The sequence below is a fragment of the Solanum stenotomum genome, chromosome 9 (assembly GCF_019186545.1).
Source record: "Solanum stenotomum isolate F172 chromosome 9, ASM1918654v1, whole genome shotgun sequence".
NCBI lineage: Eukaryota > Viridiplantae > Streptophyta > Magnoliopsida > Solanales > Solanaceae > Solanum > Solanum stenotomum.
This window is the reverse complement of record NC_064290.1, coordinates 52,000,007-52,023,508: the sequence shown is the minus strand read 5'-3', so window position 1 is coordinate 52,023,508 and position 23,502 is coordinate 52,000,007. Positions and strand designations below refer to the sequence as shown.

Sequence of the window (23,502 nt, the reverse complement as noted above, 5' to 3'; positions counted from 1 at the left end):
TATAAATTAAGACAGTTAACGAGTACGAAGAGAAATTATATTTTACTTTTTTTAGTGTTAACTACTTGGAGTTAATAGTCTGTTGAATTTTTGTACATTTTGGCTCTTTTCTTGTAAAGAAGTTATTTTTGTCAAAATCTTTTTTACTTGTCAACTTTCATTTATTTTTGTCTCATATATGTGATTAAAATTCCACATCTACCTCATTTATTAAATTTTAGACTTAACAATGGCCAAATTGGACAACTTGCTATTAGTTGCATAGCCACTAGATAACAACAAAAAATAAATGAAGTGATGTTTCCAGATAAGAATGTTGTCTTATTTTTGTTTGATATAAAAAAATAAAAAATAAAAACTTTTAAATTTTAAAGTTTTAATTAAAGATATATAAATCTTATAATTTTAAACATATTAAGGAGAAAATTGAATTAAAAAATTGTCAGAAATGAAAAGATATATATTTTTTATACAGACTAAAAAAAAGAGGGTAAACAAAGAATATGATTTAGTGGATAAAATTAATTTTTTAATTTAAATTTGAGTTTTATGTAAGAATTTCTTTTGACAAAAAAAGTTTTTTTTCCGAATAACACTACGTTTTATAAATTTAAATCAATCAAACTCTAGTATAAAAAAATGAAATAGAGGAAAAGGACAAGTTATACCTATCATAGAATACATAGATAGAAAGATATAGTTGATACGCAAATTAAACGTGGTCCATATAGGATTGGAAAAAGTTTTTCACCAATGTATCAATTTTTTTTAAAAAAAGTTCTTCTATTATGATTTTTTTGTAAAATAACAAAAGTAGTTAGATGGATCCACATAGATAATAGAGATTATTATTATTTTGTTAATGTAGATATTTTTCTTTTGAATTTTGGTTAATTTATTATTTTGCATGACTTCTCAAGTTGTTTTTCTTTATTCGGTGTTTGGAGTCTGTATTGAAGACTCGACTAAATTCAGATTTAGCTGGAATTGAACCGCGATCGTGTGGGTGGTCACACTCGCTTTGTACCAGCAGTACTAACTGCCTTTTATGCTTTCCATGAGAATACTTTTATTTATATTTTAGTTTCTTTCAGTTTTTCAAAATAGATATATGTATATATACATAATTTTTTTTGAAGTTAATGGGTGCATGTGCATCCCTACCTTCACATGTGGATCCGCATCTACATATCGTACATTGTAGAATCGTTCAAGACTTGAACTCGAAACCTCTATTTAGGGTGGAACCCAGTATGCATTTGTCACACAACCCATGTTGGTGACTTGTCAAGTTGTTGTGATGATGGTAGTAACATGGTACATCGTGGCATCATCTATCTTTTTGCATATTTAAGAAAGGCACCTTTAAGAAATGAGATTTTTTTCAAGGTGGATATTTAATTAAGGGTGTTCACTGTTCAGTTGGATATAAATAATATTAATTTATTTATTTAACTAAAAAGTAATGGATTTATAATTATACTTCGTTAGTTACTAGGAAATTAATAAAGATAGTTTTGACTTTTTGGTATTGTGTCCATGAATTAATTATTTCATGTTGTTGGTGCCTGGTGGTATATTTAAAACAATACGCCAACTAATATATTAAATTATACATGAACTAAATTACAACCGAACAATTGATAAAATTATATCAAATATTTTGTATATCAATATTATTTTTCTAATACTCTTACCAAACAACCCCTAGTTGGTCAGAGTTATAACGACTCCATTTTTAAAGGCAGAAGACTAGAATGGAAATTAGTGAAACTGATGATCGGATCAGAAGGATCTAATGTATGTAGTCTTTGTAAAAATAGTATTTGTATAATTTAAACTTGTGATATCTTGTTTGACCCTATGTATAGACTATAGAACATAGTTTTTCCTAATTATAATTTAAAATTTATGATTGAAAATTCATTTCTTTTTAACATATTAGATTCTAAACTACTCCTACCTTATACAGATTCGATGAATTTTTTACAATAAATTAAAATTATTAAATTCGATCAAATTCGTAATTTGTACTTCACCTCCGCACGTAAATAACACATAACACATTATACAATATCCACTAGTTTGAAATATTGTAATTCAGATCTCAATTTAACATAAGAATATATACTATCCAAAGTACTATTTTGGTAGAGTCTAGTCTACTAGGATCAATAAAAATTCATTTCATAACTCTTGCACAACCAATAATTGACTGATTTTTTTTTTACTCCTTTCGCCGGGAGTTTTCACCTTTGCTTTCTTGGTGATTCGAATTTACTATTCATAACTTTAAAGTTGAAGGTGATGGATACTCACCATCTGAGCAACTCATTCTTGTCTTTATTTTCTGTTTGTCATCATATTCGATATTTTTACCAATAAAGCAAAAAACCTTTTTAACTAATAATTTCTTATGATCTCTTTAATTATAATCTATATTTATTTTCCGTAAAACTAAAACAATATATTGTTTTTAAAATGGTATTTCCTTCGTCTCAAATTATCTGTCATGATTCATAAAAATAATTATCTTAAATTATTTGTTATGTTAGAAGTTCAAGATAGGCTCTTTTTCCATTTTATCCTTAATAGTAATTGTTCTTAAGATTATAAACACCTCAATTATTAAGTGATAAATAATATAAAATAGTCCAAACTCCTCCCAATAAATATTTTCGGAGGTATAAAGGAGAAACACAAAGAAAAAATTTAAATGGGGAGTGAAACACTTTAATAAACCTTTTAAAAAGGATTGCGTTCATGGATTGTGACGTGCATCATATTTATTAACTTAGTGAAGGACATGCAATTTATACATTTTAAACTATGGTGAAATAAGTATAATATTAGACTACAAAACAATAATATTATTAGACTACAAAACAACCAAAAAGGAAAAAGAAATAGAGGATATTAGAAATACCTTAATTTATTTTGTGTGTACATGTAGCACACTTAAAATAAAGCTCCACACATCTCATGCTTAAAAAATTATTTGATCTTTTGTAATCAAGAAAACACCTTTCTCGAACTGGTATTTAACTTTTCAAATATAAAAAAAATATAGTTTTATTAGTCACATCAAAAAATTTATTTTGTATTTTATCGTCTTCGGTAATAAAGAAAATACTAGTCTTTTTCAAACATTTAATCTTATTAAATTTATAGAAAAGAGATAGTATATCGTCAATCACTTCAAAAAGTAATTTGATCATATTCTATAATTAAGAAATGACTTGTTATTCTCTGACTGAGATAAGTCACATCAATTACTTCAAAAAGTATTTGATCTTTTGGTAATAGATTTTCCAAGTAATATTTGGGGAAATTTTTTGCAAATAGTGTTTGTCCATACAATTTGTTATTATTTAGCAAATATTTTTGACAAATATCCCAAATTCCCAAATACAAGTTTTTTCTAGTATTTAATAGTTGAAATCTTTTAAAAATTAAAATTTTATACCAAACTTTTATCTTTTACTAAAACATCCTCTATAGTAGTTGTTTGTGTTGTATTACATAATTTTTTATGTGAACGCCAAAGTAGTGATGAGATATTCAGTGAATATGAAAGTGATGATATGATTATTGATGAAAATGATGAACAATCGGCTCAGGTAACAAAGTCATATGTGTTGTCTACTTCACAATATATGGAATGATGCTTGTTGCACTCACTCCAAACTACCACATTGCTCCAGTGTCATGGACACTACTTGTTATTTGTTGCAACAAAGATCCAATTGACTTGTAATACAAACTTATGGTTAGTTTTGATAATTTTTAAAATTTACGAGTATAAATCATATTTTGCTAAAAAAATGAAATATGTTTCCCAAAAATTATGACAAAACACATGATAAAATTTTCACCCAAACAATATTTAGAAATCTATGGCCAAATGCTAGCTTAGTAAATCATGAAAGCATTTGGAGACTCATTCTTCATTGTGTCAAGTTTGGTAAGCTTCAAGTAATTAATGAAACTCACTTTTTTTTTTTTTTAGAGTTTGGTGAGTCATAAATGTTATGCTGTGTCACTATATATAAAAAAAGTATTTCATAGTCTTTCAAGGGGTCATTTTGGTTGGACGCAAATACAAATTCATAATTCGAACATAGCAGAAGTATCACTAAAAATAGGTACACGTTAGTTTAAATTTTTACTATACATTTACAGAATTAATATTTTTGTGCACATATATAAAAGATCCTGGTGTTGTTGCCCGTAAGGTGTTTGTTTAAGTGTCCGAATGAATTCGTTTTACATTTGTGGAGGATGTTTCACTGTATTCAAAATGGTTGCCTGTAAGGTGTTTGTTTAAGTGTCTAAATGAATTCTTTAGCTTTGTGAAGGATATTTCACTGTCATGTTGATTCAACATGGTTAGATAATTCACTCTGACTATGACATTGCACTTTCTAATTGAGAATGTCTATCATTGAGATGTTTCTGGTTAACTAAAACTTCAAGTGGTAATGATCACCCCGGGGGCACGCGCTAGCGCCCTTGACATGCATTGTCATTGTCTGATATCTGAAATGGAACCTTGATCTATGGCTAAACCTCAACATGATCACCATGTGGAACATAAGCATAATAGATTCTTGATCATTTAACACTCTCTCTATATATATGTATATGTTTAAGGTTTGGGTAGAACATATATGTAATACACTGTTTTGGAGTTGGTAGGAGGGCTTATCATGTTGCACAATATCATACATGATTAACTCAATAAAGGAAATATTTTTCTGACTTTAAAACATTTTGTTGTGAATCAGAAATTAATTACACCTTAACCTGCATATTAATATGGAGCTTCCTCAATATTATCACCAAATAGTAGTTTCATAAATTGATTCACATGTTAATAGATGGCAGTATCAATAATATTGTGTAATATCTATAGGTTTTGCTGTTCTGCTGATTCATGTGATGATAAAACTTATTCATTTCATTGATAAATAGGCTGGTCGTTTGACAATTCAGGGGACTACTTAACAGATTTGTATATTTAAAGCAGTTCTACTTTTGTAGGTTTAGTGCATCAGACTTTTTGAAGAGATTGAAAGGAAAGAGGCTGATGCTGGTAGGAGACTCAGTGAACCGAAACTAGTTTGAATCTCTCCTGTTACATAATATATAACCCAAACCACCCTTGGGGCGAAAAATTAGAACAGTCGTATATCTGAACCTGGATTCCCATTTAACTACAATTTTTCGGAGTTTCAAATGAGATGACAAATATTTGGACAACTTCTTTGAGTTCCACAAGAGATTTATAGATATCTGGTAAGAAGATGCCGCAAGGTACATCTTTTGTAATGAATGAGAGACAAAGGTTGGCTGAACTACTGAGAAATTGTTCTAAGATTTTGTCTTTAGATGTGGGAAAGCAAGTTCATGGAGCTGTATTAAGGATGGGTTATGCATTTGATTTGATGATAAGCAATGATCTCATTGATATGTACGGGAAATGCAGTAGAGTGGAACTGGCTCGCTCAGTGTTTCACAAAATGCCTGAAAGAAATGTGGTTTCCTGGACGGCTTTAATGTGTGGATATTTACAACACGCTAATGCTCAAGAATCCTTGTTGCTTCTCTCTCGGATGCTCTTCTCAAATGTAAGACCCAATGAATACACTTTTTCCACCAACTTAAAGGCATGTGGTATTCTTGGTGTTCTGGAAAATGGACAACAGATTCATGGTTTGTGTGCTAAAAGTGGGTTTGAAAAGTATCCAGTTGCAGGTAATTCAATTATCGATATGTACTCAAGATGTGGGAAACTTGGTGAGGCTGAAAACAAGTTCCATGAAATGCCAGAAAAGAGTCTCATAACTTGGAATGTAATGATAGCAGGATATGCAATGGGAGGATTTGGTGATAAATCTTTGTATCTGTTCAAACAAATGCAACAACAAGGAGAAATGCCAGACGAGTTTACGTTTGCAAGCACATTGAAGGCTTGCAGTGGTTTTAAGGCGGTGCGTGAAGGAAGCCAAATTCATGGTTTTCTTATTACTAGGGGATTCCTTATTTCCAGCCAAAAAGTTATTGCAGGCGCCCTAATTGATTTGTATGTCAAATCAGGAAACTTGTTTGAAGCTCATAAGGTGTTTAGTCAAGTTGAACAGAAAAGTGTGATATCATGGACGACACTGACCGTAGGGTATGCTCAAGAAGGCAAACTAACAGAGGCAATGAACTTGTTCAAGCAGCTCAGGGAAAGTAGCATCACATTGGATGGGTTTGTGCTGTCAAGCATGATGGGTATCTTTGCTGATTTTGCTCTAATTGAGCTTGGGAAACAATTGCATTGTTGTGCAGTAAAAATACCTTCTGGGTTAGACATATCTGTATTGAATTCAATCATGGATATGTATCTAAAATGTGGGTTAATAGAGGAAGCCAAAACACTTTTTGATGTTATGCCAGAAAAAAATGTGATTTCATGGACCGTTATGATCACCGGGTATGGGAAGTATGGTCTTGGTGGAGAAGCAGTTGAACTATTCAAGAAAATGCATATGGATAGGATTGAGCCTGATGAGGTTTCCTACTTAGCTCTGCTCACAGCTTGTAGTCATTCGGGGTTAGTTCAAGAAAGTGAAGAATACTTTTCAAAACTATGCAATTCAAATTGTTTAAAACCCTCAGTAGAGCATTATGCTTGCATGGTTGATATCCTAGGTCGAGCTGGACGCCTAAGAGAAGCTAAGGTTGTGATAGAGAACATGCCAGTAAAACCAAATGTTGGTATTTGGCAGACACTGCTTGGTGCGTGTAGAGTACACAAGAATGTAGAAATAGGAAGAGAAGTTGGGGAGATTCTCTTAAAATTAGATGGCAATAATCCGGTGAATTATGTTATGATGTCAAACATTTTAGCTGATGCCCGCCTATGGGAAGAATGTGAGGGATTAAGAGGACTGGTGAAAACGAAAGGTTTAAGAAAAGAAGCAGGACAAAGTTGGGTGGAGATCGACAAGAAGATGCACTTTTTCCACAACAGAGATGAGACACACCCACTTACTAAAGCTATCCATGAATTTTTGTATAAGATGGAGAAGAAAATGAAATATGAACTTGGTTACACACGGGAAGTAAGCTTTTCATTACACGATGTTGAAGATGAAACAAGGGATGAGAGCCTGAGATTTCACAGCGAGAAATTGGCAATTGGTTTGGCACTTCTTTCTGGTGCCGATGAAATTGAGGGGAAGCCAATTCGTGTTTTCAAGAATTTGAGAGTTTGTGGAGATTGTCATGAGTACATCAAGGGTTTGTCAAAGATTTTGCAGAAAATATTTCTTGTTAGAGATGCCAATAGGTTCCATAAATTTGAGAACGGAACATGTTCCTGCAGAGACTATTGGTGATGGCATATTTTAAGTGACACAACTAAGGAGAGAGAATTTGTGAAGGGCTTTCCGAAGCCTATCTAAGCAGGAAATGCTGCCAGAGCTCGAAGAGGTAATCTCCGACTTATAAATGATAACACTAACATGAGAGTTCTTATCTTATGAAAGTGCATGTTGTATCATTGAAGGGAACGAGCAACATTGATCATTTAGCCTTCCCCACATTCTATATTCATTCTAATAAGGATAAATGGTATTCTACAAATCTGTCAAACGTGGTTTAAGTTTACTTGTATTTAAACAGAAGCAGAGATTGAGATTCAGGTGGAAGTTGTAGTAAAGAGAGTAAACCTGTTTTGAGAGGAGCTATCCTTTGAAAATGAAGATTGTGGAGGAGGTGATTAAGGAAAGGCAGCTGCCAGTAGTCCTTTTAAACGTAACACAGTCAATAAATTTCCGCAAGGATGACCACCCATCAGTGTATGAGAAGATCGGTAGAAGGGTGAAGCAAGATTGTGGCCATTGGTGTCTACCCGGAGTCCCCGATGAATAGAATGAGCTAATCTGTGCCACCTTTTGTTTTTTTTTTTGGGAAAATGCATAAGTACCCCCCAGCCTATACCCGAAATCCCAGAGACACACCCAACCTTTACTAAGGTCCTATTACCCCCCGAACTTATTTTATATGTATTAATCTACCCCTTTTTGGCCTACGTGGCACTATCTTTGTGGGCCCAGTGCATGTTGACATTTTTTTCAAGATAGTGCCACGTAGGCAGAAAAGGGGTAGAATATTATAGATAAATTAAGTTCGGGGGGGTAATAGGACCTTAGTAAAGGTTAGGTGTGTCTCTGGGATTTCGGGCATAGGCTGGGGGGGTACTTATGCCTTTTCCCTTTTTTTTTTAACTTCTCCCTAGGAGCTTCCATCTGTTTTTGTTTTGGTGACTCGAACTCACAACCTTACGATTTGAAGTGAGCTGTGACACAAAACTCAGTGTTCAATACAAAAGCTACATCAAATCCCAAGCTAGTTGGGAAACAGTGTTCAATATGTGCACCAAATGTAACAGTGTCCATTTCAGTTTCTGCACCAAAAATAGGCAGTAATTTTCCAAGATTCTTTGATTACATGATGCAATTGTTCATACTCCATATTGACTCAATTTGGACACCACATAGTTTGGAAACTCAATGTATTTTATCTTTTTGAACTAGGAGTAAAATGCATCCATTCATGGCCAATAAAATTAAGGACAAACATTTATGATCAAACATTTCTGTTACAATTTCATTTGTTTGGAGAAAGGAAAAATGCATCATTTTCAATTATGGGATGTTACTGAAGAGAACAATCATAAAAATGATGAAAGGGTTTATGTTGTGAAGATGAAGCCATGTAAGGACTATGCAATTGTTTGTGCCGATTTGTTCGAGAATCGTGGATTGAGCTGTGGTGATGAGATTGAACTCTATTGGGATACTATTTCGAATAATTTAAATTCAAGTTAATTAAAAGGGTCTTGTTTTGTGAAGTCTTATGATGATTTTTGTGAGGAGATTAAATGATTTTTATAATTATATCTGAAAGAAAGTAATAATATTCAAATTTTATTATTTTCGTTTTTCCTATTTCTTAGAATGTTATGTTACTCTTCCATTTTATTTTATGTGTTTTAATTTAACAAGACATGAAATTTATGAAAGTAATGAAAACTTTTCAATCGTGTAGGAAGATGCGTATAATATATCCAAATATCATTAAATTTTTTTCAAGATAAAAAAAATATTTTGCCCAATTGTTCCTTTATGCTCTCTTTTATAAATACAATTAAGTAGTACCAAAATATCTTAACATTGCTCCTGTTATATAAGCTACGCATCAATTCCCCATAAAAATGCTCCTGTCAAGTCAATGTATTCACAATTTCTTCAACTGTTCTAATACTTGTGAATTGAAATTCGTTGGTAGAATGGGAATGATTGGGGGAAGAAGAGCACACAAAAAATGAATGGGAATATTGAAAAGTTGGAATAAGAAATAACTTTTTGGTTAGATGCGTGAAATTGTATAAACATTTAATTTGAAAAATTATAGAGCAAGAATGAATTATTTTGTGTTTATTACCGGTTCTTCCTTATGAGTTGAGACCGATCAACTAGATGGATGATAGAAAAACTTATTAGCTCAGATATTAATGAACTCTAAAAAGAGTTGCCTATCAAAACAATACCCTTACCGATCTATTAACAACAGGTAGATCTACATCAAGAAAAAATAGTACAAGAAGTCGTGGATATACTTCTTGATAATGATACCCGGGGACAACCAATGAGAGATGGCCATAATAAAGATTACAATTCATTTTCGGATTTAATTGAAATGCTAAACTTTATGAAATATATAAACTCTAATTTCTACAAGATATTTGACATTGATATGGTCTTATGGTCCATTGTTCTACACTTTCTTTGGGAGGTATCAAGAAGGATTTGTAATGGAAATATTTTTCATATAGAAGAAATAATTTTCTATGTTGCCTAAGCAACCTCACTTCCTCAGTAGCATTTTCAATCCTATTAATTAGATTGATGTATTTGAAAAATTCGAACTTGGTTTAATTTATCATAACCGATTAATTTCATTTATTATAAGTTATATCGAATCACATGTAATTTCATTTTAAGTGATTTGCATGTCTTATAGATATACCAAATATAGTACAATCATCATTAGTTAAATTATTTAATACACCAACCCTAAAACATATTGAAGTTGTCCATTAGATTCACACACTTTACTTTACAACAGATAATTTTTTTTTTGATCGAAATAAGTCACTATTTAAATTAATTCATCAAAATAATATCTATGATGAGTTACCATTATATTGCAACCATTGCAAGCATCAAAAATACGATGAGAGTAAGTGTGCTTGTTAATAGGGAACTCAAAAAAGTTCGTGACAAAGCGAGATAACAAGATGGTGTACAATCGATAATCAATGAATAGGAAGTTGAGATTTTTCATAATAGTAATGGGACTAATAAGGTTTTGGATGATGAACATGAAGAAGATGCGAAACAAACAAAATAGATGAAAGTCACTTTGGATGTGAATTTGGAAAACGTAGTGGATGATGTTGGGGTTTCCATAAATAAATGAGTTTAGAAAATATAATGATAAATCTGATAATGTGTATTGGTTCATGGTAACACACGAGAAAGACAAGGACATTGTAGTTAACACTTTGGTTCAGGCAAATAAGATGAAAGTTATCACGAAGCAAGGTGTCTGATTAAATTCCTCAGAGGATAATATTTGTTCTAAATCTTTTGATTCCCTTTTGGTTAGAGAGGAACATCAACCTAGTTTGGACAATTATAAGCTTTAAGTTGCACAGTAGGAATTGACAAACATGCTAATGGAACAACATGGTGTTTGTTTTGTTTGTCCTATCTCCATTTTGAAGCCCTTAATAGATACTTTGAACACTTCGACGTTTGAGGTGTCAACACAAACTCCACATGGAGTTCTTTTGTGAGAAATACAATGGCTCTGAACAACAACTAATATCCCTGGGGAATGACCAAAATTTAGATACATTTTTTGCCTTAATTCCATTGTACTCAACCAACAATTTTGACGCAAAAAATGGCCAAAATGGTGGTACGAGAGGAATACATGATGCAAGAGGAGTAGTAGATTATATCCCTTCCAAAACCTCCAATAGCCCTGACATTTGTGCTTAACCGTGCCATGGTAGTTCCACCACTAGGTGCAAAGCATGTTATGACTCAAACGAGTGCTTCAAATAATAATATTACGAATAGAAATCTTCTTGATGAACTTTTAACTAAAAAAGTTTGTTAGTTGAACACTTTCCAATTCTATTACTCATATTAACACTAGTAAGAAATTACAAGTTGTTGAAAGTTGTTATTTTTCTTCACATATACTACAAGATGTGATTTCTTTGTGAGGAGTATGAATTGTTGGATAGTTGTTTTTCTAATGCCCGCTAGGGAGGATGGCATCTCTCCTAAACTACAAAGAAGTGAAAATGAAACAATAAATATAAAAAAACACGGTAGACATCATAGTTGGAATGATAAAGTGTTATGGCGTAAAATTTTTCCCCTCCCGCAGTTACCTTATACCTGGTGAATTCCGTCCAGATTCTATGAGTTAGTTTCAGTCCAAGTTGGGGAAACGAATAGAGTGTGAGTAAGTTAATTTTTAAATGGGTCCAATTTTTTGGGGGACCTCTAACAAGAGGCCATATGGCAAAACTGTTTATACAAAATCACTAATAAAACTAATGATATAAATGAACATGATTTATAACAACGCATAAATGTGCCAAACTCTTAACGAAATAGATGAGTCATTTCTAATAGTTTGATGGCAAATTTGAAGATTTTCCCTATTATTATTAATAAAAAGTACATAAAGAGAAGAATTTTTCTAATTGAATTACCAACTTGTACACGTGTATAATTTGATTTATTATAATTGATTATTTATTGTTTATTATAAATTTATTAAATAAAATTACCTATAATTACATTTAAATAACTTGCTTGTATGCAAGATTCATCAAATCAAGTTGTAGAAGGAAAGTGACTAGAAAATAAAATAAAATTAATCACAGTAATCTAATCTTAAATATATGAAACCAATCTTTATTAGAAAAATAATTATAGTGTGATTTACCTTCCAAATTTAATGCCAAAAAATTCCTATAAATTCCTATCTTTTTCCCCCAACATTGTAAATTTTCATCAAACACATTTCTCTATAATTACTATTATGAATACAACCACCCACTCTACCCATGTTCAAGGTCCCCGAAAGATTAGGAAGACTATCACCCAGTTTGAGCAACTGACCAGATTGTTAGTGCTTCCATTTGCATTCGTTCTTGCACATGTTTTTCCACATTGGATGGAGGGAATGGTCCAACTTGTAGAGGAAGGGAACATGCATCGTTTTGAATTATTGGATGTTACTGAAGAGAGCAACTCTAAAAATGATGAAGGCGCTTATGTTGTTAAAATGAAGCCATGCAAGGACTATGCAATAGTTTGTGCAGATTTGTTCAAAAATCGTGGATTGAGCTATGGTGATGAGATTGAACTCTATTGGGACACTAATTCACTCAATTTTAAATTTAAGTTAATTAATTAGGATCTTATTTCTTTAAATCTTATGATGTTTTTTGAGAGGAGATCCAATGATTTTTATAGTTATATTCGAAATAAAGTAAGAATATTTAAATTTTATTGTTTTTCTTTTCCTAATTTTTTGAATGTCATGTTACTCTATCATTTATTTTATGTGATTTAATTTAACAAGATATGAATTTTAAGAAAGTAATGAAAACTTTTGAATAGTGTACTCAAATGCATATAATATATCAAAATATCATTAATTTTTTTTCAAGATCAACAAAATATTTTGCCCAACTGTTCCTATAAATATAATTAAGTATTACTAAAATATCTTAACATTGCTCTTGTTATAGAAATTAATATTTAGCCTTCCCCACATTCTATATTCATTCTAATAAGGAAAAATGGTATTCTACAAATCTGTCAAACATGGTTTAAGCTTACTTGTATTTAAACAGAGGCAGAGATTGGGATTCAGGCGGAAGTTGTAGTAAAGTAAGTAAACCTGTTTTGAAAATGAAGATCAGTCTATGAGAAGATCGGTAGAAGGGTGAAACAAGATTGTGGCCATTTGTTTTTCTTCTGGTGACTCAAACTCACAACCTTATGATTTGAAGTGAGCTGTGACACAAAACTCAGTGTTCAATACAACAGTGGATTGAGCTGTGGCGATGAGATTGAACTCTATTGGGATAAAGTTAATTAAAAGGGGTCTTGTTTTGTGAAATCTTATGATGATTTTTGTGAGGAGATTGAATGATTTTTGAAACTAATAATATATAAATTTAATTGTTTTCTTTTTCCTATTTCTTAGAATGTCATGTTACTCTGTCGTTTTATTTTATGTGTTTCAATTTAACAAGACATGAAGTTTAAGAAAGTAATGAAAACTTTTGAATCGTGTAGTAAGATGCATATAATATATCCAAATATAATTAAATTTTTTTCAAAATCAACAAAATGTTTTGTCCAACTATTCCTTTATGCTCTCTTTTATAAATGTAACTGAGCAGTACTGATATAAGCTACACATCAATCCCCATAAAAATGTTCCTTTCAAGTCAATGTATTCACAATTTCTTCAACTGTTCTAATACTTGTGAATGGAAATTTATTGGTAGAATGGGAATAACTGGGGTAGAAAGGCACATAGAAAATGAATGGGAATATCAAAAAGTTGGAATAAGAAATGAATTTTTGGTTAGATGCGTGAAATTGGATAAACATTTAATTTGAAAAAGTATAGAGCAAGAATTGATGATTTTGTGTTTATTACGGTTCTTCCTCATGAGTTGAGACTGATCAATCAGATGGATGATAGAAAAACTAATTAGCCCAGATATTAATGAACTCTATTGAAGAGTTACCTATCAAAACGATACCCTTACCGATCTATTAACAACACATAGATCTATGCTAGGAAAAATTAGTACAAAAAGTCGTAGATATACTTCTTGATAATGATACCCGGGGACAACCAATGAGAGATGGTCATAATAAAGATTACAAGTCATTTTTTGATGTAATTGAAATGCTTAACTTTATGAAATATATAAGCTCTAATTTCTGCAAGATATTTGACATTGATGTGGTCTTATAGTCCATTGTTCTACACAAGCTTTGGGAGGTATCATGAAGGATTTATAATAAAATATTGATTCATACAGAAGAAATGATTATCTATGTTGCCTAAGCAACCTCACATCCTCAGTAGCATTTGCAATCCCACTAATTAGATTAATGTATTTGGCAAATTCGAGTTTGGTTTAATTTATTATAACCGATTAATTTCATTTATTATAAGTTATGCAGAATTACATGTAATTACATTTTAAGTGACTTGCATGCCTTCTAGATACACCAAATATAGTACAAGCATGAGTAATTAAATTATTTAATACACCAAACCTAAAACTTATTGAAGTTATCCATTGGATTCACACACTTTACTTTACCAGAAATGAAATTTTTTTGATCGAAATAAGTCATTATTTAAATTAATTCATCAAAATAATATCTATGATGAGTTACCATCATATTGCAGCCATTGCAAGCATTAAAAATACGATGAGAGTAAGTGTGCTTGTTACTAGGAAACTCAAAAGTTCGTGACAAAGCGAGACAACAAAATGGTGTACAATCGATAATGAATGAAAATGAAGTTGAGATTTTTCATAATATTAATGGACTAATAAGTTTTTGGACGATGAACATGAAGAAGATGCGAAACGAGCAAAAGAGATGAAAGTCAAGTTGGATGTGAATTTTGGAAAAGTAGTAGATGATGTTTGGGGTTCATAAAAGCCATGGAGTTTAGCAAAGGTAAAGATAAAGTTGATGATAAGGTTGGTCCATGGAAACACACAAGAAAGACATGGACACGATAGTTGACACTTTGGTTTATGCTAATAAGATGAACATTGTCAGGAAGCAAGGTGTTCGATCTTATTCTAATTTCTAGAGAGAATAATATTTGTTCTAACTCTTTTGATGCCCATTTGGTTAGAGAGTAACGTCAACCTAGTTTGGACAGTTATAAGTTTTAAGTTGCACATCTGGAATTGACAAACATGCTCGTGGAACAACATGTTAGTTGTTTTGTTTGTCCTATCTCCATTTTGAAACCCTTAATAGATATTTTGAACACTTCGACGTATGAGGTGTCAACACAAACTATACATGGATTTCTTTTTTTAGAAATAAGATGGTGTTGATTAATGCTTCAAAATAGTCCATTTGGTTCCTAGTTTTTAGCTAGTAAAAAAAAGTAATGTTGTTTAGTTATTTAGCATTAAGTTGTTTGTTGTTTTTAGTGGATAGGGTAGAGTTAGTGGGCATGTTTATCCACTCTCTTTTTGGTTGCTTATTTTTTTGTAATGTTAGTTAGTTGTAGTGTAACACCCCGTATCCGAAAACTAGTAAACCTGACATTTGTGCCTAACTGTGCCATGGTAGTTCCACCACTAGCTGTAAAACATGTTATGACTCTAACGAGTGCTTCAAAAAATAATAATACGAATAGATATCTTATTGATTAACTTGTAACTAACAAAATTGGTAAGTTGAACACTTCCTAACTCTCTTACTCATATTAGCACTAGTAAGAAATTACAATTTGTTGGAAGTTGTTATTTTTCTCCACATATTCTACAAGATGTGAATTCTTTGCGATGAGGATGAATTGTTGGATAGTTGTTTTTCTAATGCCGCTAGGGAGGACGACTGTAACACCCCAGAAAATTTTTTGAACTATGACTCAAATCGTTCTTCGTAGTGAGTGAGATTTTACCAAGGAATTAAAAATTTCTTAAATGTTAAGGTCACTAGATGTAGCACCTTGAGTTCCAAAAAGAACTAAATTGGAAATAGCAAAATCTGAAATTTTGCAAGTTAAGCTAAGTATGAGTTATGGGTGGACTTCAAACAACTATAACTCCTAGCTCAAGATGAGTGTAACATCCGGCAATTTGAAATAACTATGGAAAAGCTTGAAATTTGGAAATAGCCATTTTTGGAAAAATTAAAAATCTGGAAATTTGGCAAGTATGGGAAAAAGTGAGTTTTTGGCCAACTTTGAGCAGTCATAACTCCTAGGTCAAGATGAGTTAGGAGTATTTCCAGTTATGGTTGTGAAGCTTGTGGAATGATCTTTCCAACGCCACCGAGTTTGCTCGATTCCGAGTTTGTATGAGCGAGTTATGGCCATTGAAAGTTGGGCAGTTGGCAGGGAATCCGTCCGGAAAATTTAAGGGCATTTTGGTCTTTTCCCTAGCCAATTCTTTTGGGATTATATTGTTGTATAGGGCTGATATTTGGATCATTTTTTCCCATTTTAAAAGAGTAAAAGCTAGGGCTTGAGAAGAAGAAGAGAAGAAGAAGAGAAGAAGGGGAAGAAGAAGAGAAGAAAGAGGAGATCAACTAGTTCCGTCAAGATTCCGTCGTGGAAATCGTCGGGGGTGATCCCTATCAAGGTATGTGAGTTCTTTGTGTGGGTTGATCCTTTCCCCCACACACCAAGCTCATTTTATGATTTGAGAAAAGATTGGAATTGTTGTTAAAGTTGTTGAAGTTGTTAGTTGTTGTTGATGTTGTTAGTTGTGTTGTTGAAGTTATTTTTGGTTGTGGGACATGATTGGATTGTGCATTTGACTTGTAATCTATTGTATGTTGAGAGATTGATGATCCCTAGTGTTTGGGGTTAAATCCATTGAAGTAAGGATGGTTTAGAGNTACTTAGGTTGGGTAATTGAATCTAAGGAAAACTTGAGAAAATAAATTGATTAAAAGCGATTTAGGATCAGAAAACGAGAGGCAAAATACGTCGAACTTAGCCTGGAAAGAGGCTGGGGCGGCGCGCCCCAGATGCGCCCAAGGGGCTGGGGTGGCCCCCCTGCAGTGCACCCATATGCAGCCTCTAAAGTTAGGGGCTGGCGCCCCGTGCCCAGAATGTGCCAGGGTCGTCTGCCCCCACTCATTTTCTGTGGATTGTCCCATTTAAGCCCCTTTTAAGTGTACCTTCACTCCTGTTGATTCCAATCACTCTAAACTACTTCTAAACACCTAGAAATCATTCATAACATGATCATAACCTTGAATTCATAATTCAAATTCAAGGTAAAGTTAAGAGTTAAGTCTTGAGAGTTCTTCCAATCATTTTGAGAGAGTCCCTTTGATGAGTCTTCTACAGTTTCTAATAACTTGTTTCAAGACTCGAGAAAGTGAGGAGAATGTATTCATGAGTCCACTTTATCATCACGATATCCTTCATATCTTGAACCATAACTCTTGAATTCATAATTCACATTCAAGAGAGAGTTAAGAGTAGAGTTCAAGGAAGCCTTGGAGTTCAATTGTGAATCCTTTGAGATCCATCATCGATTTCAATTAATTTTTTGAGGAAGCAAGTAAGAGAATTAGAAGAGTTGTATACATGAGTTCCATGTAGTTGTGTAAACCTTCGAGTCGAGTCGTTCATGCCCAAAAATTCCGCATGGACTCCATAAAATGAGTATCATTGAGAGGAGTAGTATCTCCAAGTTCTAAGTCTTGAGTATTGAGTTCCTAATCCCCTTTGAGATTATATTTCTAATCATGGGACTATTACATGTTACCCATGAAGTCTTTGAGTTGAATTGTTCATGCCCATAATTCCGCATGAACCCTATAAGTCGAGCAGTCTTGAGATGAGAAGTATCTTTGAGTCCTTGAGTTGAGTAGTTCATGCTCATAATTCTGCATGAACACTCTGAGTTGAGCATTCTTGAAATGATTAGTATCATTGAAGTTCTTGAGTTCCAAACATTGAGTTCTATCTATGGTTATTGAAAACCTTGCATTGAGTCGTTCAAGTCCATAATTCGGCATGAACCATATTTTAAGAAGTCTTTTACAAACGTTTTAACTTTATTTTAAACTTGAGTATTGAGTTGAGTAAGAGTAAAAGTGAAGTTCAGTTTGTTCAAAAGATTATATGGGAACTAATTATTCCCACAGAGAAAATGTTTTCACATTTAAACAAGAAAAGGAAACCTTGATTTCCAAAGTGTCTTTGAGCTAGTTTTCAGAAAAGAGTAAATGCTTTCACAATTAAGCGAGAGAGGAAACTTTGATTTCCAAGATAGCCTTTGAGCTACGTTTTTGAGCAATTATCTCAAATCACAGAAAGAAGTATGATTTTAAACATAAGAGCTAGTATCATATTTTGGGAGTAGTATTGAGCACCGATATGAGGGAGAGTTGAGACAACTCATAGCCCCCATAAACCATGTAGCCACCATGGGTAGAAAAATATCATACTTTTTAGATAAATCCTTAGTTCTTTTTAGCATAGACTAGTGGATCCACTTAGTAGTCAGGTTTTATACCCTCGGCAAGGTATAAGACGACCCTGGCAACGTGAGACAAAATGTTGTATCATCACAATAACTCTTAAGTGATGGTTGTCGGTTAGAGAAACTCCCACAAAGATATTTGTAGTTTTATATACACAGAGTTTGTTTGTATTTTTAAATACAAGCAGAGTTTATATTGTATCCTTGCATACAAACTGAGTATGTTGTATTCTTAAATACATTGAATTGCTTTCTACTGTTTTAAAACCTTTCCATCTACTGCATCTCTTATTTTTGCTATATATTGAGTTGAGTATCCAGAGTTTGAGTACCAAGAGTCGAGTGTCTTATTATTGAGTTGAGCCTTATTTTACTGAGTTGAATATCTTATATTTTAGTTAAGTATCTTATTCCTAAGTTGAGTGAGTTGAGAAGAGGTAAGTATGCTTCTTTTTTATCAAGTTCAAGCTTATGTTATGCTTTAAAATTTCCCTTACATGCTCGTACATTCCACGTACTAATCCATTTGGCCTGCATCTTTTCATGATGCAGATCCAGGTATTCAGGATCATCAAGACGAGCTTCATTGATACCACATGGAGTTCTAGTTAACTAAGGTGAGCCTCCTTGCTTCCGGAGGGTCCACTTTTTACTTTCAGTTATATCAGTTGTTAGGAGGTCGTGAGTTTTGTCCCAACTTCTATCTTTGTCATTTAGAGGCTTCATAGATATACTGTAGAGTTTCAGAAGTCTGTTAATTTATTTTATTAAATGTTTTAAAGACTTAAGTTGCCCATTTTATGGCGAGTTGAATAATTTATTTTTATTCTGAGTTTTTCATGTGAGTTAAAGCTTTGTAATTGATTTCATAATTTTTTATTCAGTTTTTAAGCTTTGTATGCTTGAGTTAGTCTTCCGCTTGTAGTCAGCCAGGATGAGGGTTCGCTTGGGGACCAACAATGGTTCTCGAGTGCTGGCCATGTCCAAAGTGTAGGCTCGGGTCGTGACAACGACATCTCTCCTAAACTACAAAGAATTGAAAATGGAAAAATAAATACAAACATACGGTTAGTTGGGACGATAAAATGTCATGGGGTAAAATTTTCCATCTCCTGTCATTACCTTACTCCCAATGAATCCCGTCTAGGTTCAATGAGTTAGTTTCAGTCCAAGTTGGGGAAAAGAACAGAGTGTGGGTGAGTTATTTTTTTAAAGGGTCCAATTTTTTCTGTGGACCTCTAACAAGAGGTCCTGTAGCAAAACTATTTTTTCAAAATCACTATTAAAAATAATGATATAAATGAACACATTTTCTAATAGCGATGACATAAATGTGTCAAACTCTTAACGAATGATATAGATGCTTCATTTCTAATAGTTTGATGACATATTTGAAATTTTTTTCTATTATTAATAAAAAGTTCACTAAGATAAGAATTTTTTTAAATAGAATTATCAGCTTATACGTGATACGATTCAAATATAATAAATTATTAATGTAATTTGATTTTTTATAACTGAGTATTTATTGTTTATTATAAATGTGTTAAATAAAATTACTTGTAATTACATTTAAATAACTTGTTTCTATGCAAGATTCAACAAGTCAAGTTGTAGAAGGAAAGTGATGAGAAAAAAAAATTAAAATATGATTAATCATAGTAATTGTAACACCCCTGAAAATTTTTAAGCTAATATTCAAACCATTCTTCGTTGTGAGTATGGTTTTTCGGAGGAATTTACATTTTTTTAAGCTTTAAAGTCGCTAGATGAAGCACCTTGAGTTCCAAAAAGAACTAAAGAGAATTCATTCAAGTCAACCCTAAGTTCTTCTAAGTTTTGGGTCAANTTTCCAAATTTCAAGCTTCTTCATATTCATTTTTAAATTGTCGGATGTTACAACTTCAAACGACCATAACTTTTTAGTACATGATGAGTTGGGAGACTCATTATACATCAAATGAAAGATCTCTGAGTCCTCTTTCCAACGCTACCAAGTTTGCTAATTTTCGAGCATGTATGAGGGAGATATGCACATTTGAAGTTGGGCTGTCCAATTAAAGAAAGTTACCCAAAAATATGAGGGGTATTTTGGTCCTTTCCTTACCCAATCAAATTTAAGCATTTTTCGTAGGGTTTTAGGAGTCTAAAAATTATGCTTAGGGTTTTGTGAGGAGTTCAAGAAGAGGAAAAGAGGAGAAAAAGAAGAGCGTTCAAAATTGTTGCGATTCTTCGATGGATTTCGCCAAGGATTTTATCCTAAGAGGTATGTAAGCTTCCATAGTGTTAGGTTTGTTTAACCACACACCAATCATGAGTTTCTTTTATGAATTTCATCCATGAGATTAAGTATATTGATAATCTTGTTGAGTTCTTGAAGTTTTGTGCTTCGTTTTTTATAATGAAGTTCTTGAGGTGAGAGTTGCGAATGAGTGTTATTCTTGGTGGGTTTTTGGTGTAGAATTCGCTGTAATTAGGTTGGGTTTAAGGATCCAAAAGAGTTTAGAGGAATTAATCATTCGAGTTTAGATGAGGTAGGGTTGGAAAAAAATTGAAGAAAAATTCGTCGGATTTGTCTAGAACATGGCTGGGGCGGCGCACCCCTGTTATGCCTGAGGGGCAGGCGCCCTGTGTCTTTAGTGCGCCCCAGACTAGCCTCAGTCAATTGAGGGCTGGCGCAGTACGCCATTGCTGCGCCAGGGACGTCAGGTTCTTTCTTCCTCTGTTCTCCATTCCATATTCGATCTTTCAAAACATGTCTTCGTTCTCTTAGTGATTTTTACTATCCAACCTACATCTAGTTATCAAGAAATCCAATATATAAAGTCACGATCCTTGAATTAATAATTCAAATTCAAGGTTGAGTTAAGAGTAGAGTTCAAGAAAGTCTTTGAGTTGAATTGTGAATCATTCGAGATCAACTATCGATTTGAGTAAAGTTTGAGAAAGTCCCTTTGAGTCTTTTCGAGGAGTCTTCCACAATAACTTTTAAATTCTTTAAAGACTCGAGTAAGTGAGTATAAGAAGGAGGAGAATGTATTTATGAGTCTACATTATCATTGAGATCCTTGAGTCAAGTCGTTCATACCCATAATTCCGCGTGAACTCTATAACCTCATTTTCTTTTAGAGGAGTAGTATCTTCAATTTCTAATTCTTGAGTTCATAATCCTTTTGAGATTATATTTCTAATCATGAGACTACTACAAGTTACCCATGAAGGTCCTTGAGTTGAGTAGTTCATGCCCATAATTCTACATGAACTCTATGAGTCGAGTAGTCTTGAAATGAGAAGTATCAGAGTCCTTGAGTTGAGTAGTTCATTGCCCATAATTCCTCATGAACCCTCCGAGTTGAGCATTCTTTAGATGAGTATTATCATTGACTCCTTGAGTTTTTGAGTTGTTGGGTTCCAAGTATGGAGTTGTATGCATGGTTATTGAAAACCTTGAATTGAGTAGTTCAAGTCCATAATTCGACATGAACCCTATTGTAATAAGTCTTTTTACAAATTGTTTTAAAACTTGTTTTGAAGACTTGAGCACTAAGTATGAGGATGAGTAGAGTCAAGTTTTATTTTTTTCAAAATGAATATATGGGTGTTGACACCAAATTTTGTCCCTCCTTTCTTCTAATTTATTTCATTGAGCTTCTAAATTGGTAATAAGTCGAATACTTTATAATTCACTATTATTTTCCATTTACCACTATTGTTATTATCTATATTACTTTAAATTTTACTATTTTATGATTATCATCTTTCTATTATCATTTTCACTATTTTAAAATTATATATTTTATTTTCGACATTACTATTATTACTTTATTGTCGTCTTCTTTAAAATAGATTGTCGTTACTTTATCTCAAGTTTCTTACTTACTAAACTTTTTTACATAATATAAATTATATTAGTTATAAGTTAGAAGCCCAAAATGATTTAAAAAGAAGATGGGAAAAGGCCAATAAATCCAAAACCCAACAATTGGATTATTTTGGTCCAAGAAACGTTTTAGTCATTCAGCCCATCTACCCATTAATCCACAGCTCATATAACTTATCAATAATCCAAAAATACCCTTCACACCTTCAACCCTAATTCAAAATTCTCAGCAGCAGCCTTTCCATTCCTCTTCTAGCGTAAATACATTTTTTTCATAGTCATGGCAGAATTTCCTCACCATTTTTGTGCAAGTTCTGTACACCTACTTTAGCATATCATCAAGATGTGTATAAGTCCAATGAAGAGCAGATCCGACTTCAGAAAAAGGCTCACTATTTCGAGCATAAATCTGAAGTATCATGTGAAGGACACATTGATCCAAATCTCAACGTTTTTGATTTCAAACGACTCTCTTTGACCATGAATTCAAAAATCAAAGATGAAATCCCGCCCAAATGAAAACCAAAATCTTAAAGCCTATTCTATAAATACTTGCCTCTGTTAGCCTTTGGAAGGGGGTTTTTTGGCTTTGAAAAAGAGGAGTTTTCTGCTTGCAAAAGAAATCAGGAACAAGTTTAAGCATTCTCAAGAACGCTCCTCTCTTATATTTCAATATCATCTCACGAAATATTTTCTATTATATTCTCTATTTTGCTTGATTTTGTCGGAGGAACGAGATTAGATCTTTGATCAACGACCAAGTTCACTGCTCCACAAAAGGTGAAAATCTAAACNCCATGTAACCAACGTAGAAAGGGTCATACTCTTTAGATGATTCCTTATTATTTTTTAGCATAGACTAGTGGATCCACTTAATTAGTAGGTTCTATACCCTAGCAAAGTATAGGACAATTCTGGCAGCATGGGCTAGACGTTGTATCATCACACAACTCATACTGATGGTTGTCGGTTAGAGAATCTCCCATAGAGTTACTTTATGTTTTTATATACAAATAGAGTTATTATTGTATTTTCATACAATTGAGTTATTATTGTATTTTTGCATACAACTGAGTTATTGCCTATTAATTTAAAAGCTTTCCATATATTGCTGTAACATCCGGTAATTTGAAATATCTATGAAGAGGCTTAAAAATCGGAAATAGTCATTTTTGGAAGGAATTCAAAAATCTAGAAAATTGGGCTGTGGAAATCAGTGAGTTTTTGGCCAACTTTGAGCAGTCGT

General features: G+C 32.8%; 1 protein-coding gene across 1 annotated transcript; it reads left to right on the top strand.

The window, feature by feature from the left end:
• The first annotated feature begins 4,053 nt into the window (after positions 1-4,053).
• LOC125876341 (putative pentatricopeptide repeat-containing protein At3g15130) lies at positions 4,054-7,954 on the top strand. Its single transcript, XM_049557512.1, has 3 exons — positions 4,054-4,145; positions 5,044-7,482; positions 7,675-7,954. The coding sequence occupies exon 2, from the start codon at positions 5,307-5,309 to the stop codon at positions 7,386-7,388; it is 2,082 nt and encodes a 693-aa protein (XP_049413469.1). The 5' UTR covers positions 4,054-4,145; positions 5,044-5,306; the 3' UTR covers positions 7,389-7,482; positions 7,675-7,954.
• The last annotated feature ends 15,548 nt before the right edge of the window (positions 7,955-23,502 follow it).

Bases quoted from the DNA above. Each gene is read 5' to 3' on its own strand.
- LOC125876341 (XM_049557512.1), top strand. From the start codon at position 5,307: ATGCCGCAAGGTACATCTTTTGTAATGAATGAGAGACAAAGGTTGGCT.